Here is a 15,180-nt window from a genome sequence, read left to right as displayed (position 1 = left end):
CTGTTCAGTTCCTCTCTTGCCGAATAGACCACATGCGGGACAGCACTACCATCTCTACTACCCTCACAGGCCTCCCGGTTTCTGGCCTTGTTTTCTATGGAATTACGCAGCGATAACATAAATAACAGCTAAATATCCCAACGCAACAAACATACTTCAACAAGAGCACAAATACTTTAATAAAGCAATCTGTTCTATGATTGAATTCTTAGCGTTTTTGGTTTGTCGCATAGGCTTGGTCGGTCTTTCACCGACTGAAGTACAGGTTACTGTTGCACTGTCTCCAGTATCGAACCGCCCTACTCTGCGCGCAGACCCTGGGCACAGTGTCATGGCCAGGGGAAGGGGGGGGGGGGGGCAATCCCAGACGGGCAATCCCAGACGCTGTATATAATGCACGGTCACGTGGGTCACGTGGTAGCGCTCTCCGCGTCTTGCCTTCGTCACTGGCAGGCAGCTAATCGCTATGGTGCAACACGCTGTGCGGGTTATATTAAGTTGCATGGTCATTTATTATTGCGATAGCAATTATATGGACACTCAAAGTGGATTTATACCGCCGCCATTGCCGTGAGGTTCCGTATGACGTCAACGGCGATGAACTCGTCGCCGCGCGCCGGACGCTGTATGTGCGAGTGAAAGGACGCGAGGGACGTGCGCTTTCACGGGGAGCGAACGCACGGCGGAGAACAAATGCGCGTTCTGCGCCGTTCTCCCTGAAGGGCTGCAGAATTAAGGAATGTCACCATCTCTTTCAATTTTTTTTAACACGAAAGTGTTTTATGCCGGGGTCCACCAAGACTTCACTGAAGTATTTCCGTCACGGAAATACGTCATACGGAATGACGTTCTTACAACGTACACGAACATAATACAAAGAAAGAAACCAGAAGAAAAAGTTCCACAAACATGCAAAATTTGGAAATCGAACCCATGACCTCTCGGTCCGCGACGATAGATCGCCGAGCGTTTAACCCATTGCGCCACAAACGCATTTGCAGAGAGCTACACAGACGTGCCTTATATATCTAACACTCCTCCGTGTACCCGCGCTCTTGCTCGGGGCGGTGCCGCCGCCTACGAGCAGAAAAGAGAAGTACTGCATTATGACACTAACGCGCACCGACAGTGAACGCTTCGGTGGTCTCAGCACTACGACGCCTCGATGCCAGCATTCGAAGGGACGCTGGCATCAAGAAGCACTACCAACGCCACTTAGGTGGCGTTCACCGTACTCAGCACAGCGGAGCGTGGCCTCCGCAATTAGCTCTGAAAATGTTTCTGAAGTTGATCGCGGAGGCTGCAATTACGACGCGCTGTACGCGCTGATTTGACTCGGTGACGAATTCAGTTACGTGCTTTGTCTTGCGCGTTGTATTAGTGTGTCAGTTACGTGCTTCGTCTTTCGCGTTGTGCTAGCGTGTGCAGCGTAGTGCAGCTTCCATATGCACGACGGTTGCTCATGGTCATCGACGTTGGTAGTCGTGATGGAGGAGACGTGCCACCAGGCGTCAGCGTGGGTGCATCAACGCCTAAGGGCGCTTTAGCCACAAAACACCAATAGACATTATATATCAATGTGCAATAAACATTACACTACTTCTGTGAAGACACGTTTCACTTTCGTGTTCTATACCGATTCCTATATAAGAGGGATCAACCACATTTTTAATTTTGACCATTAATTTTTTTGCCAGCTTTACGAAAGATTCTAACATCTGGGTTGGGTCTGCACAATTTGTATGCACTCTCGAGCAAAGTTGGTCCAAATTTGAGCATCGGGCGGCTGCTCACGGTTTATCTGGCTCGAATCACATTATTGGACACGTAGATGTTTTATAGCGCCGCTCTTAAGCGCCCACTCCTATGGCGAGCGTCGTCGGCGGCGTAACCGAGCGAGCGAGGAGCTCCGCGGGGGAACGAAAGACGCAAGGAGGAAAGCGGAGGAGGGTACGGCGAAAGGATGAGGAGGAAAGCGGGGTGCCGGCGGCTTCAAGGCATGCGGCCAGCGCGGAAACAAAGCGCAGGTGTGGGCGTCGCACCCACTGCGCATGCGCTACATCACCTGCGGCGCCGCCGCCGCTAGAGAATGCGCTCCGCGCGAGCTACGCGTTCCCGTGTTCACGCTTTGTTTCTGAGGGGTGAGTGACACAACCGGTGGTAATACGGTACTTCGTCGGCCGCTGCTGCTAAACGAGCTGCCCAAGCAGAGGCTCAGCGCCACCGCCGAGAGCACCCTGTCGTTCAAAATCATAATATATCGCGAATTCAATCACCTAAACTGCTGCGCATCAAAATTCGCATTGGGAAATCTAGTAATCTTTGATGTATTATTTCTTCTTTCTTTTTTCTTTTTTGAGCGCCAGCTCAGCGCCGTGTTGAGCCGATCTGCCGAAAAACACAGTCAGTCGTGTCAAACTCAGGGGAGGTAGGCAAAAAATGGTTGCGTTGCAAAGACATGGATGTTTTATTGCGATAGCAATTATATGGACACTTCAACCGGATTTCTGCCGTCGGCGTCGCCGTCGTCGTCGTCGTCGCCGTCGCCGTCGCCGTGAGGTTCCCTATAGATAAAATCTTCGCCGCGTACCGTATGAACGAGCGGAAGCGTGCGGGGACGCGCGCTAGCACGGAGAGCGAACGCACTCAATCTCCCACGCGCAAGCAAGGAAGCGGGAAGCCAGCGCCGGAGGGAGCGGGGGAAGGGGGGGGGGGGCGCACTTCCACTCTGCCAACAACCGCGCTCGTCGCTCGCTCGCACCGTCTCTTATCTCCACACGGCTCTGACCTTTATGCGCCGCGTGCATTCGCCGCTCAGTTTCCGTTGAAGCGATAGACCGCACGTACCTTCGCCGCTGCGGCGTATCCGCTTGCTGCCAGAGTTTTGACGGTCGTTGACTGCAGTCATTCAGTGTGATCTATTCATGTTTGTTTGTGCGCGCTCACACCATGCTTGTTCATTCAGTTAGTAATAGTCGGGCCACATTTTCCAACGCACGCAACACATGCAATGCTGCCCGGATCGGCACTGCAGCGCTACAGGTGTATCTCTTCGCACGCGCTGCCCACGGGAAGCGCTTCTCATCAACACCACCGTTTCACACGCGCCTTCTCGTGGTCATCGAGTCTCTCTTCATGTCGGTCTACTTACGCCGCAGCACACCTGCTTACTTAATCAGCTCATGTTAACTACAATTCATATTGCTACCAAAGCCGCTCACCTTACTTCGTATGACATTGCTGTGTTGCTATCGCATTCATTTTCGCCCTTAGGGAGAAACTGTGACATTTTTTAAAGAACTTTTACTGGGATAATTCAAAAAGGAAACACGCTAATTGTTCAGTAGACTAAACGAAAACAATAATAAACGTGAAGTTATCGGGAGACACATGCAAAAAGATTCAAGCAGGCGAGTTCAAACAGAATGCCTGATAATTACTAAGATAAGGGGTTTGATTTGAATGAACGCAGCATCGAAGCGCAATCTGCAAACACAAATAAAGCTGAAACTAAGATATATAAAGATGTGCGCAGTAAGCTTCTAGCAAAACAGCTAGCGCATGCGTACAAAAGAGAGAAGGGGAAATATGCGAGATGCACGTTTCAGACGTAGCATTCTAAGTGTACTATTTTATTTTCAGGGGCCTGAAGAGAGCCCCACGTTTTCTTTCTACACACTTCTAGAAATCGCGTCTGTTTCCGATAGGGAGCGAGAAAGAAAACTAATAACAGAAAACTAAGGCCAAAGAGCAGAAGAAAGGAAGCAAGGAATTAAAAAAAAATGAGAAGGTAGTAGCGTAGGCAAAAGAGTGCTTCAATTCGAACAGAAAGCTCAGGAATGCGGATGTACCAAGGTAAAAGAGGCGTTCTACGCCCCCGAAGTAGGTGCAAAGGGAGACTTCGTCTGAGCCGTGCATTCGTGCGAAGACGAAGAAACACGAGAGCCCTTTCAGGTCGTTCGGCTTTCGCGACAGGTGAACTTTAAGGAGTTCTGACCCGTTACTAGGTTGAATTGCCTAGGAAGTTTGTCTTCGCTTTCACGTGACGTCTTTTCTATCTTGTATCGCAATCCCGGACTCATTTTTACCTTTCTTATTTATTTTGGGGATACCACTCGGCACTTCTAACCCTGTCATTCCTGTGAACAAGCAAGCTATGATTTAGATCCAGTCCTTCCGGCATCCGCTCGGAAATGTGGCGTTGAAAACGAGATCGATGTTCAAACGACTCGTTTTCGGCTGTCAGCGTAAGCTGTTGAAAGCGCTCATGTGTAATATACATCGCGCCAACAAAATGTTGAAGTATGGTCCTTGCTGTCTCGAACACCTATGCCTGCAGACAGCTTTCCTTAAAAAAAAAAGAAAAAAAAAAAGAAAGAAGTTACGTACCAACCACGGAACGAGTTGAAATTATTCGTGGTTTGAAGCGTAGGTTAAACAAGAGCGAGGTGTTCTTCTATCCTCATTTTGTGTGCGTGTTTTCTACGCCTAACTTTTCAAACAATGAACGATGCACAGTTTCTTACCTAGCAGAAAGATTTGTTGAAGTTGTTCACATTCAGATAAATTCGAACCAAAAGTTTACTAGCTATTTTGAGTATATCAAAGAGACGTTCTGTAGGACTGGCAGGGGGATACTGGTGGTTAAGGTGTGAGTGCAGTGAACGGGTTTGATCTGATTTTCTCACATGATAAGGTTTCCGAGAAGAGGCATGGACATAGAACCAGCTAAGACGAATTTTGAACAACTGTACTGAAAGAACAAAGGACTAAGGAAGACAGACAAGGATGTGTGTCTTCTCTTAGTCCTTTGTTTTTCAGTTAAGCTGTTCAATACTCGTCTTAGCTATGACCAACTGACCCAGTTGTATATTGTGCTACTAGAACCAGTGCTGGGGTCCGGGCAGAATATTGAGCAAGGAAAGCTTTGCCCTTTATGGTAACTTATTCCGCGAAAGAGATGCGAATCTGGTTATGAAGAAAAGCTCCGGCAGACTTAATTTCCTGTTGCTTTTTCGCGTCTTCTTTGCTGCAGCTTCTTTCATCCTCTTATCAGGTCACAATTCATTATCATCTCATCTGTTCCTCACGAACTGCCGCATGCTCAAACGCATGTGGACGTTCGCTGTTCCAATAAAAATGTGTGTTCCATTAAATTAAGCTCAAGGTCAGCGAAAGGTTTAGCAGGGCCATTCACGTATACCTGGCGCTTCCATTTATACTAACACCTGGTGTGCATCATCACGTTACACCATCGGCCTACTTTCCGCCCACTGCAGGACGAGGCCGTGCCCTGTGATCTCCAGTGATCTCCAGTTATCACCTACTTAGGGCAGCTGACTACATTGCATATGCCATCAAACTTTCTTATCTCATCACACCATCTCATAAGCATCCTCGACCGCGCTTGCTCTTGCTTGGCAGTCATTCTGCTACCTAACAAGCACGTTGTGCCCAACTCACATCACTTACTCAGATAAAAATAAATAAAGAAATCTTTGTTGTCATATACTGGCCCAATAGCTGCGTTTTATACTTAAGTATAGTGTCAGCTACACCTTATTGCTCTCTAATCTATCCTACCGTCTTCTTGGCTACTTCAGTTACGCCTATAATTTCTTTTTTTCTTTGCACCTTGCGCGTTTCGTGGCTTTTTCTCAGGCGTTCTTGTTTTGCTAAGGTTTCAACACTACAGATTAGTACTGCATTTATAATGCAGTGATCGCGTACTATTCAAGGACATCGTTAAGCTGTCGGTCATGACTTGGAACTGCCATGATCATGCGCTCGAGCCTAGTTTTCACTCCTTCGGAAACATTCCCGAGCCATCGTGAACTTCATATTCCAAATTCAGAAGAATCTGAAGTTCCGTCGAAGGACGCGCGAGTATTGCATAGGTATAGTCAGCCAAAAAAAAAAAAAAAAAAACGTTTACGGACCACGGGATCTGAGAGAACGTCTCATTTCTGAGCAGCCTTACAATGCAGCCTAGTTGTTGCATTTACAGCTTCTACCAGCATACGCATGTGAACAACATTGTGACGATCGGTTTTACTGACTGCTGTCGCAGGCTGCTCGAAAATTGGACGTTTACTGAGATCCGGTGGTCCGTAAACTTTTGTGCTTGGCTGTACATAGCCGGGACAAACCAAGGGTACTCACCCTCTTGTCCGACTTGCGCTGCGCGTCGTAGATCTTCCATATCAGCTCGGGTCCCGCCGAGGCTGTCTGGCGGCCGATCTCGTAGAACTGCGAGATCGGGTTCGCCTCCAAAGGCGTGGCGGGCCGCGTGCGCAGCTGGGCAAGAAAAAAAAATATGAAAACTATAATCACTCGCTGCATGAAGACTGGTAAGGATAGAACAACAGCGAACTGCACGTAGAATGCGAGCTACAAGGGGAAGGAGGATTTGGTGTCATTGAAAGGCAGGAGTGCCTAACACGGACACAAGTAACCTCGAAAACGCCCGTCAGAAACGTCGACTATACATTTAGAAGTCGAGACAATGACGGAAAAGAACGAAGGCGCAAAACTCATCTGCGCATGCACGAGGGAAGCCAGCGCGAGCCCGTCAGTGACGGACGCATTTGGGCAGTCCAGAAAATAACCCTTTAGGAAAGGCAATTTCTCTTCGAGCAAGACAATCGAGGGCTGGCCTACGCACAAGCTACTTCAATTAAAGGTATGCCATGCCTCGACCATAAGGCGCACTTTTTCGTTCTCGTGTCTAAACAAAACTAGCACCATCTGGAAATTTTAGAGTGCACTTGCAATCGCGGCGGTGTAACGAAGTGTTAGGCCGTGTTCCACCGGTTAACGAACGTTTATGCTCAATCAGTCCTTGACTAAGGAAACGCCCTGATTACACTACATAATGGCGACCGCATCTTCGGGAGTGTTCGTCGGTGTCCATGACTGACGGATTGCCACTGCCTTCCTTTGAGCATGCGCAGATAAGTTTTGCGTCTCCATCCTTCCCCACCATTGAGCGACCTTTCAGTTGATAGCTTTCCTTTGTGTTGCCCTGTTCGTTCCTACATGTGTCCTTATTTGCGCGCCTGTACCTTTAAGTAAAATGAATGTTTACAAACTTTCTCAATCGCCAGTCGTTCTAAGTGAAGCAAAAAGAATTGACACCTGCACCGGCTTCAACTAAGTGTGTGCAGATGCACAACAACGTACAGACTTCACTCATGAAGAGCCTTTGAACCACGAAGGGAGGAAATTCTAGGAGAGAGCATTACTCTCTGCGAGTGTTCGCAGACTCAATTGATTACTTCGAACAGTTTATGTAACTGTGCATGTCTGTCCACGTTTTTAGTACTCTCTTGTGTATTGAACCTCACCCTTGTTTAGGCAACTGAGCCATCCTTTTCATTAAAGTTAATTCTCTCACTCTCTCTGTTGCTTGCTTTTACTTACCTGGACAAATGCAGTTAGAAAGACCTCAGTGTTCTTTGGCGCTTGTTGTGTTTCATTTTATCTTTAATTGCTAAGCCCTGCGACGAGTAGTAGCCGATTAGTAGTCGAGTAGTCGGCAAATCACAAATGATTTATTTCTCCATTTCTGTACAATATAGAAGATGGAAGGAGCTGGAACAAGAAGTGAACACTAGTTCACTCGACGGAAAGTTCCAGCCTCTTGGGCAGACGGCAGTAACAGCAGGCACAAAGTTTTGGTTTGATGGTGACTGATAAAGAGCGCGAAGAAGGACGTCAACTTAGAAAAAAAGTGGATGCAAAACAGATCTTGCTGCGTGCATTTTTTTTAAATCCATGCTCTCCTTTGCACTGTTTGTCCGTCACCATGGAACTTTACTAACCCGCCCAACTTGATGCACTTGTCAGTTCAATGGTTATAATCATTATAACAAAGTGGCCTTGTTAACAAGGCCACATTGTCAACGTGGCCTTGAAATAACCTTGTCAAGGTGGCCTTGGAGTAACACCTATATGAATAGGAACAAAAGAAGAAGCGATAATACAGCGCAGTTTGTGTCCCTCGAAAGAATGCATGTACTCGAGTGGATAAAACTCTCGACGGGACACTGCGCCCTCCTTACTTTCTAAAAGATAGTGACTTGGCTTCCCGTTTCTAGCGATCCTTCCTTTTGTTCTCTGTTTTCGAGTGATGGGACCTCGGACGTTACTTCTATTCATTTACGGGGGCGAAATGCGAAAACACCCGTGTACTTAGATTTAGGTGCACGTTAAAGAACCCCAGTTGGTCCAAATTTCCGGAGTCCCCCACTACGGCTTGCCTCATATTCAGATCGTGGTTTTGGCACGTAAAACCCCCTAAATTTCTTTTTATGCCCTTAGTAAGTTAGCCAGCAGTGATCTTTTTTTTTCTTCCGATTGCTGAACTATATTTTTGCTCACTGTAATGCTTTAGTCTTTGATATCTGTCACTTTGTTATTTCTTTTCTCTTTCTTTCCCTTCTTCCGATCTTCTATTTTTACGTTCGTATTCCTACTTTCTGAGGGCAAGGACGCTTTGTGCCCCTTCCGGTGGCAGTGTCCAGTCTGTCCCTAACTTTCACTTCTCTCTGTAAAATGCACAGTCGCGTTCAATATAAGCTTCAACACGGTGCCCAAGGTCGAAGGCGCCCGAAGACTACACCAGCGGCGCCGACACAGGAAAGACCAGTTTGATTACTACGAGTAATCGGAACGGTGTTTACTTCCCCAATTCTTCGTATGTCGGCGCCGGCGTGCAGTCTTGGGGGCCTCTTTAACCACAAGCACCGCATTGCAGCTCGTATTGAACACAACTTTGTCAATGTTCTTGGACGAAATAACATGCGTAACACTAAGTGTCCCTTTTCCAGTGTGCGCTGTTCCTTTAGATCTCTGCGACATATCCGGAGGGGGAAGGGAAGGGAGAGGGAGAGAGAGAAACGAAGAGGGAAAGGTAGGATTTAAGGTTAACCAAGGACTTGCCCGGTTAGCTACCCTACACTTGGGGAGGGGGAAAGGGGAAGAATAGAGGGGGGAGTAGTCGAAGTGAGCACAAGCGAAAAAAGTAACTTCGTTCACTCCGGGGGGAAGGGAGGGAGGGGGGGGCGGCGGCTCACCTTGTCCCCCCCGCCGGGATTGACGAGCTCGGCGATGACGGAACGCCGGCGGCCCCCCTTGGGGCTCACGGGCATGCCAGCCACGGCCAGCTTGCCTCGCTCCTCGGCGACCAGCGAGGCCGGCAGCGTGGTGGGCGCGCCCGCTGCGCCGGGCGCCGCCCCCGCGGCCAGGCTGCCCACTCCCGCCAGTGTGGCCGCGCTCGGCGGCACGGCGGCGGCCGACGGCGGCGAGCCGGCGGCGGCCGCAGCCGACGCCAGCTGCAGCACATGCGGCGAGCTGGGCGTCCTCGGGAATATGGTGGTGGCCTTTCACGGGGCCCTGCGCACGGCGACGACACGCGATCAGTCGCAACGTCCGGACAGACGAGCAGTGAGAAGGTACAGTACAATTGTTCTGACATAGTTACTAGTGAGAACAAGGCTATCGAAAAAAAAAATTACTCCATCTCCCGCTAAAGGGAACCATGTGTGGATGCGAAGCAGCGGCGAGGTGGTTAGCTTGAGCGGGAGATGGTTTCGCGGCAGCGGCCCGAGCGCTCATCGCGGCGCTGCACAGGAGAGAGAATGGGGCGCGCGCGCTCCGTCATTTTCATACCGCGGAACTACCGTGGCACCCCCAGCGGAGTACGCAGCTGTCGCACCACCTGTCGTGTGCACGGCTCCGGATTCCTAGAGGAGAGAAAGGGGGGAACGTAAGAGAGGGGAGAGAGGGGGAGGGGACGCCATGCGCTGCGCGGGTGTGGGACGCCGCGGGACGCAGGACGGACAAAGCCCCCGCCATAAGCTGCTTCGCATCTAAAAGGCGTGACAGGACAGAGCGCTATGTTAGCCCTTGCGCGCGCTAGCAGCTATGCCACAGCAAATGCATAAATACAAACTAGCCCAACTTTCTTCGTTAAGGTAGAGTACAAATTGAATGAGTGCAAACGATTTTTACAAAAGCGTTTGAGTGCAGCCGCCTTGGACTATTATCGCTGCCGTGTTCCATCTGTAACCGCCAAATGCACGCCCCTAGAGTTGGTATAGGTATTTATTTATTTGCACAGTCCGGGACACATGATCGGTCGCGAAATCTAAAGAGAGTGAGAAAGGGTGCGAATAATTAGTTTTAGGTTATTAGCCTGTAGAGGCCGCACTGATCTGGCCACCACTGAATACACGAAAGTGACACCTACATTTGTTTTCAAAGCCAGACAAATCATGCACTTTGATTGTTTTGCGACCGAACGAGGAGACAATGCGACGCGCCGTAGTGGAGGGCTCAGGATTATGTTTGACTACGCGGGTTTCTTCGATGTGCGCCAAAATTTAAGTACACAAGTGTTTTTAAGCACTGCATCCCCATCGTAATGCGGCCGCTACAGGTGGGAATCGAACCTGCGTGCTCATGCTCACCCCAGAACGCCACATAAACTTATTCATAGCGAAAAGGTACAAACGTTCTACCTTGTTGCGCTATAGACTGCTCCGGCCTAGTTAAATGGCTGACTGCATCATGCGATCCGAGTTGATTCGATATAGGCCACGTGCAGCCTTGTATATTCATATGCATTAGGAGACCTTCGTACGCGCACGCGTGGGCTTGCCTATGATGCCTCCTTAAAATACAAGAAATGGCTGTCACCAGCGGTATGGCAGCATCGCTAAGTTTGTAGCTAGGCAAAATTCGCATCCTATATTTATGAGGTAGTGGTGCAGTAGTTTGTTTTGGAGATGCTAGAAATAAAGACAGGCGCTTTGATAAAGATTTCGAGCGAATTCAGCGCATGCGTTTCAGATACGCAACTATAAGAAGGAAACGTCACAAGAAAACTCTCAAGATAACTAAGCAGATAACGTATACGTCCTGAAATATGGCATGACGTAAGAACTGACAATGAAGATGTGGTGTGACTAAACATCGGATCCTTGTTTGTTCAGTTGAAATGTGGGAACCACGTGCAGCTCTTGTGCACGTGATGTGTGTAAGCAATGTACACAAATCTTCAGTTAATGCAACCTGCAAAAAAAAGTCACCGCATATCCACGCAGTGAATGATGATGAGTGGGCGAAGCACCGGGGGATCATTCGGGTAACCGTGAATCCCCCGTATATATATATATATATATATATATACAGCACTTATACAGCCCTTGTGCATCGCAGCGCCCCTAGCGGTCTCCATGCAAACCAAAGCTACGGACGGACGACGAGGGACAAGGCTCGGCCCTAATGTGCTTCGCCCCTTAAACGTTTCATCAGTGCTAACGCGCACGCGTTGAGGGCACCGTGTCGCAGAAAATGCGGCGAAAAAAAAATAATATCGAACCACGTATCCCGACCTACGCAGGCCCTCCAGGTGGCGCAGAGAAATGACTGAATTAATATTCTCAAGGTAAAATGCGTCAGAAAATTCGCAAAGTACGACTTACACACAACCTACAGGCACGATAGCGTTGGATTGTAACTTTAATATACCAGAAAACATAATTCTGCTACGCGGAAACTCAAACACAAACCCCTTTTGACGCGAAAGCGTTTTCCAGCTACTGTTTGACATTGGTCTTACGATAGCCGCGGCGCGGCCCGCTCGATTCCTTGCAACATCATTAAAAAAAGAAGCACGAGACTCCCCTTCGTGTGTAGCGTTCGCACATTTTTGCACACCCACAATAAAAATGCAGGGAAGCCTAGCCATAAACAACTTCGCTGTAATAACAGAAACCTGAAAATTGTGTAAATTTTTTGGCGTGGCTGTGCGCGATGTCCGGAATCGGCCCACGCAAGAGGCCGCGTTTCTACCACAAAGCTGGCCTTCGTGCATAGCGTTCGCCGCCAGCGTTTCCCGGTAAACATTACGGTTACATAAGCTGCAGTTGCTGGAAAGCGTGAGAAGCAGTCAGCGAGCTTTGAATGCTATCGTGTTCCACCCTTAAAGGCGAAGCTTAATCTTCTTTCATTTTTTATATAGGGCTTTATTAAGTTTGCATGCAGTTGTATCATGCGCCGAAGAACACTGTTTCTGTTTGTAGAAACCTTCGCCATGTCCTTAGGCATCCTAGCGGTGCAGTTAGCAAGACTTATACAGGAAATGGTCTAAAGCACGGTAACAGCGAGGCTATTTTCTTCGACCTGGTATGATTACGCATTTGTAACAATTCATCATCATGATCATCATCATCATCATCATCATCAGCTCATATTTATCTGCACTGTAGGACGAAGGCCTCTTCCAGCGATCTCAATTACCCCTGTCTTGCGCTACCCGATTCCAATTTGCGCCTGCAAATTCCCTAACTTCATCACCCCACCTAGTTTTCTGCCGTCCTCGACTGCACTCCCCTTCTCTTGGTATCCATTCTGTAACCCTAATGGTCCACCGGTTATCCATCCTACGCATTACATGGCCTGCCCAGCTCCATTTTTTTCGCCTAATGTCGACTAGAATATCGGCTATCTCCGTTTGCTCTCTGATCCACACCGCTCTCTTCCTGCCTCTCAACGTTACGCCTAACATTTTTCATTCCATCGCTCTTTGTGCGGTCTTTAACTTCTTCTCGAGCTTCTTTGTTAACCTCCAAGTTTCTACCCCATATGTTGGAACCGGTAGAATGCAATGATTGTAACCTTTTCTTTTCAACGACGGTGGTAAGCTCCCAGTCACGATTTTTTAATGCCTGCCGTATGCACTCCAAAACAACTTTATTCTTCTGTAAATTTCTTTCTCATGATCAGGGTCCCCTGTGAGTAATATTTTTCTTTTTCGTCATCGCGCTTATGTGTGACATCACGCCATCCACCATGTAGTTTTTTGTCCCATTGTCTATGTTAATCAGTATTTGTTTTGTTATTTAGATCACGCGTATCGTCTTAGCCCATATATGAGTCAAATGGAGAAGCAGCAGGCACGTGCTCCCAACCTCTCCAATTGAGCCCTTGCATCTATCTATCTATCTATCTATCTATCTATCTATCTATCTATCTATCTATCTATCTATCTATCTATCTATCTATCTATCTATCTATCTATCTATCTATCTATCTATCTATCTATCTATCTATCTATCTATCTATCTATCTATCTATCTATCTATCTATCTATCTATCTATCTATCTATCTATCTATCTATCTATCTATCTATCTATCTATCTATCTATCTATCTCCTTCAGGCGCCGTTTGCACTCTTGTATGGGTCAGGATAAGGCCTCAAAATCAGAAATACTAACGAAAGTGATGATGCACGAAACGCTCCGTCGTCATAGTATTAACAGCGAAGCTGTTAAAGCTGCAGGAGTAACGTCCGAATTCCGCAGAAAACTCCTCGCCTTTGCCTAGCAACAACCAAGCCACAGCTGCGCACAATTTACATAACCTCGCCTAGCGGCGCATGCGCCGCAGCAGTAGCAACGCAGCAGTGGCCGCCAAGCCACGCCAACCGACGGAAACACTCCGCGCAGCCGCCGCGCCGAGCTACCGCAGCAGCTGGTAAACCGTTTCCCGCCACGCCGAAGCTACCGAAAATAGCTGGTACGTGTCGCCTAGCAACCATCTACGTAATGACTAACGTAAACACCCAGTGTGCATGAGCTTGGCCTCGGAGTTTGGCATGAAAGGGGCTGCGCCTAGTCGTGTCAACTTTCGCTAGATATCGAGCGGCTAGCCTCGAACGCGTTCGGCATCATCGGCAAGCAACAGCGTTCTTGGCACTGTGCCAACCTTGGTTAGCCTGCCTGCGTTCGTGGCATGCCAGGAACGCTGTCGCTCGTAGGCGCCGACGCGCCCAGCGCTAGTCACGCGAAATGTCGGGAAAGGCAAGGTACTTCCGAAAATTATCGCTCGAGAATACCTTTCCTACATGCGTAGTTAAGTTAAACCAAGTTAAGGCCTAGCAGCAACCAAGTTAATACCTAGCAGTAGCAGCCAGTAAGACTTGAGAATCGACAGTTTCGCTGTGCCTAAGCTTTGCACGACCGAGTGCAAACTTGCCCGTTTTTTTCTTCTAACCTGGCGCTATGACGTTAACTCTTTCTCTCTTCGCCACGTCGGCGAATCACCGACACCTATTTCGGCAGGCCACCACTGACTGCTGTCTCCTGGATACCATACCGAGGACGGCCTTCCGCCGAAAAAAAAACAAGAAAAAAGAAAGAAAGAAAAAAAATGTCACAGTTTCGCCCTAAGGGCGAAGCAATGAATGCGATAGCAACACAGCAATGTCATACGAAGTAAGGTGAGCGGCTTTGGTCGCAATATGAATTGTAGTAAACATGAGCTGATTAAGTAAGCAGGTGTGCTGCGGCGTAAGTAGACCGACATGAAGAGAGACTGGATGACATGAGAAGGCGCGTGTGAAACGGTGGTGTTGATGAGAAGCGCTGCCCGTGGGCAGCGCGTGCGAAGGGACACACCTGTAACGCTTCACTGCCGATCCGGGCAGCATTGCATGTGTAGCGTGCGTTGGAAAATGTGGCCCGATTATTACTAACTGTGGTGTGAGCGCGCACAAACAAACATGAATAGATCACACTGAATGACTGCAGACAACGACTGTCAAAACGCTGGCAGCAAGCGCATATACGCCGCAGCGGGCGAAGGTACGTGCCGTCTATCGCTTCAACGAAAACTGAGCGGCGAATGCACAGCGCATAAAGGTCAGAGCCGTGTGGAGATAAGAGTCGATGCGGGCCAGCGACGCGCGCGGTTGTTGGCAGAGTAGATGCGCTTCCTTGCTTGCGCGTGGGAGATTGAGTGCGTTCGCTCTCCGTGACAGCGTGCGTGCCCGCACGCTTCCGCTCGGGCATACGGTGCGCGGCGAAGATTTTATCTATACGGAACCTCACGGCGACGGCGACGACGGCGACGACGACGGCGACGGCGACGCCGACGCCGACGGCAGAAATCCGGTGGAAGTGTCCATATAATTGCTATCGCAATAAAAAGAAAGGGCGAACACAGGAATGATATGACTAGTAAGTGGATTTTCCTATACACTTCGCGCTTCTGGTGTCAACGTTCTTAGTGGCATTGCAAATGGATTCTTTTCAAGACAGCATTGCACGATAACTGCAGCAATTTGCAATACTTACGCATGTGCGCAGAGTCTCGTAGCTTTTTGCGCTTA

The 15,180-nt window shown here is 48.7% G+C and overlaps 1 protein-coding gene across 4 annotated transcripts in view; it reads right to left on the bottom strand.

The window, feature by feature from the left end:
• LOC119430955 (SCY1-like protein 2) overlaps window positions 1–15,180 on the bottom strand; it is a 433,350-nt gene that overhangs the window by 145,769 nt on the left and 272,401 nt on the right. For 3 of the 4 annotated variants that reach the window (XM_049657735.1, XM_049657737.1, XM_049657738.1), the window contains exons 5-6: window positions 9,078–9,396; window positions 6,163–6,297 (exon numbers count right to left, since the gene is read on the bottom strand). In XM_049657735.1, the coding sequence (XP_049513692.1) occupies window positions 6,163–6,297; window positions 9,078–9,152 (210 nt within the window). In that variant the 5' untranslated portion in view covers window positions 9,153–9,396. Of the gene's footprint in view, window positions 1–6,162; window positions 6,298–9,077; window positions 9,418–15,180 lie in introns of those variants that run through there. The other variant, XM_049657736.1, reaches the window with a different exon arrangement.

This window comes from Dermacentor silvarum, chromosome 10, assembly GCF_013339745.2.
Source record: "Dermacentor silvarum isolate Dsil-2018 chromosome 10, BIME_Dsil_1.4, whole genome shotgun sequence".
Classification (NCBI taxonomy): Eukaryota; Metazoa; Arthropoda; class Arachnida; order Ixodida; family Ixodidae; genus Dermacentor; species Dermacentor silvarum.
Note: the sequence above shows the minus strand (reverse complement) of the source record. Positions and strands in the feature narration are given on the sequence as shown.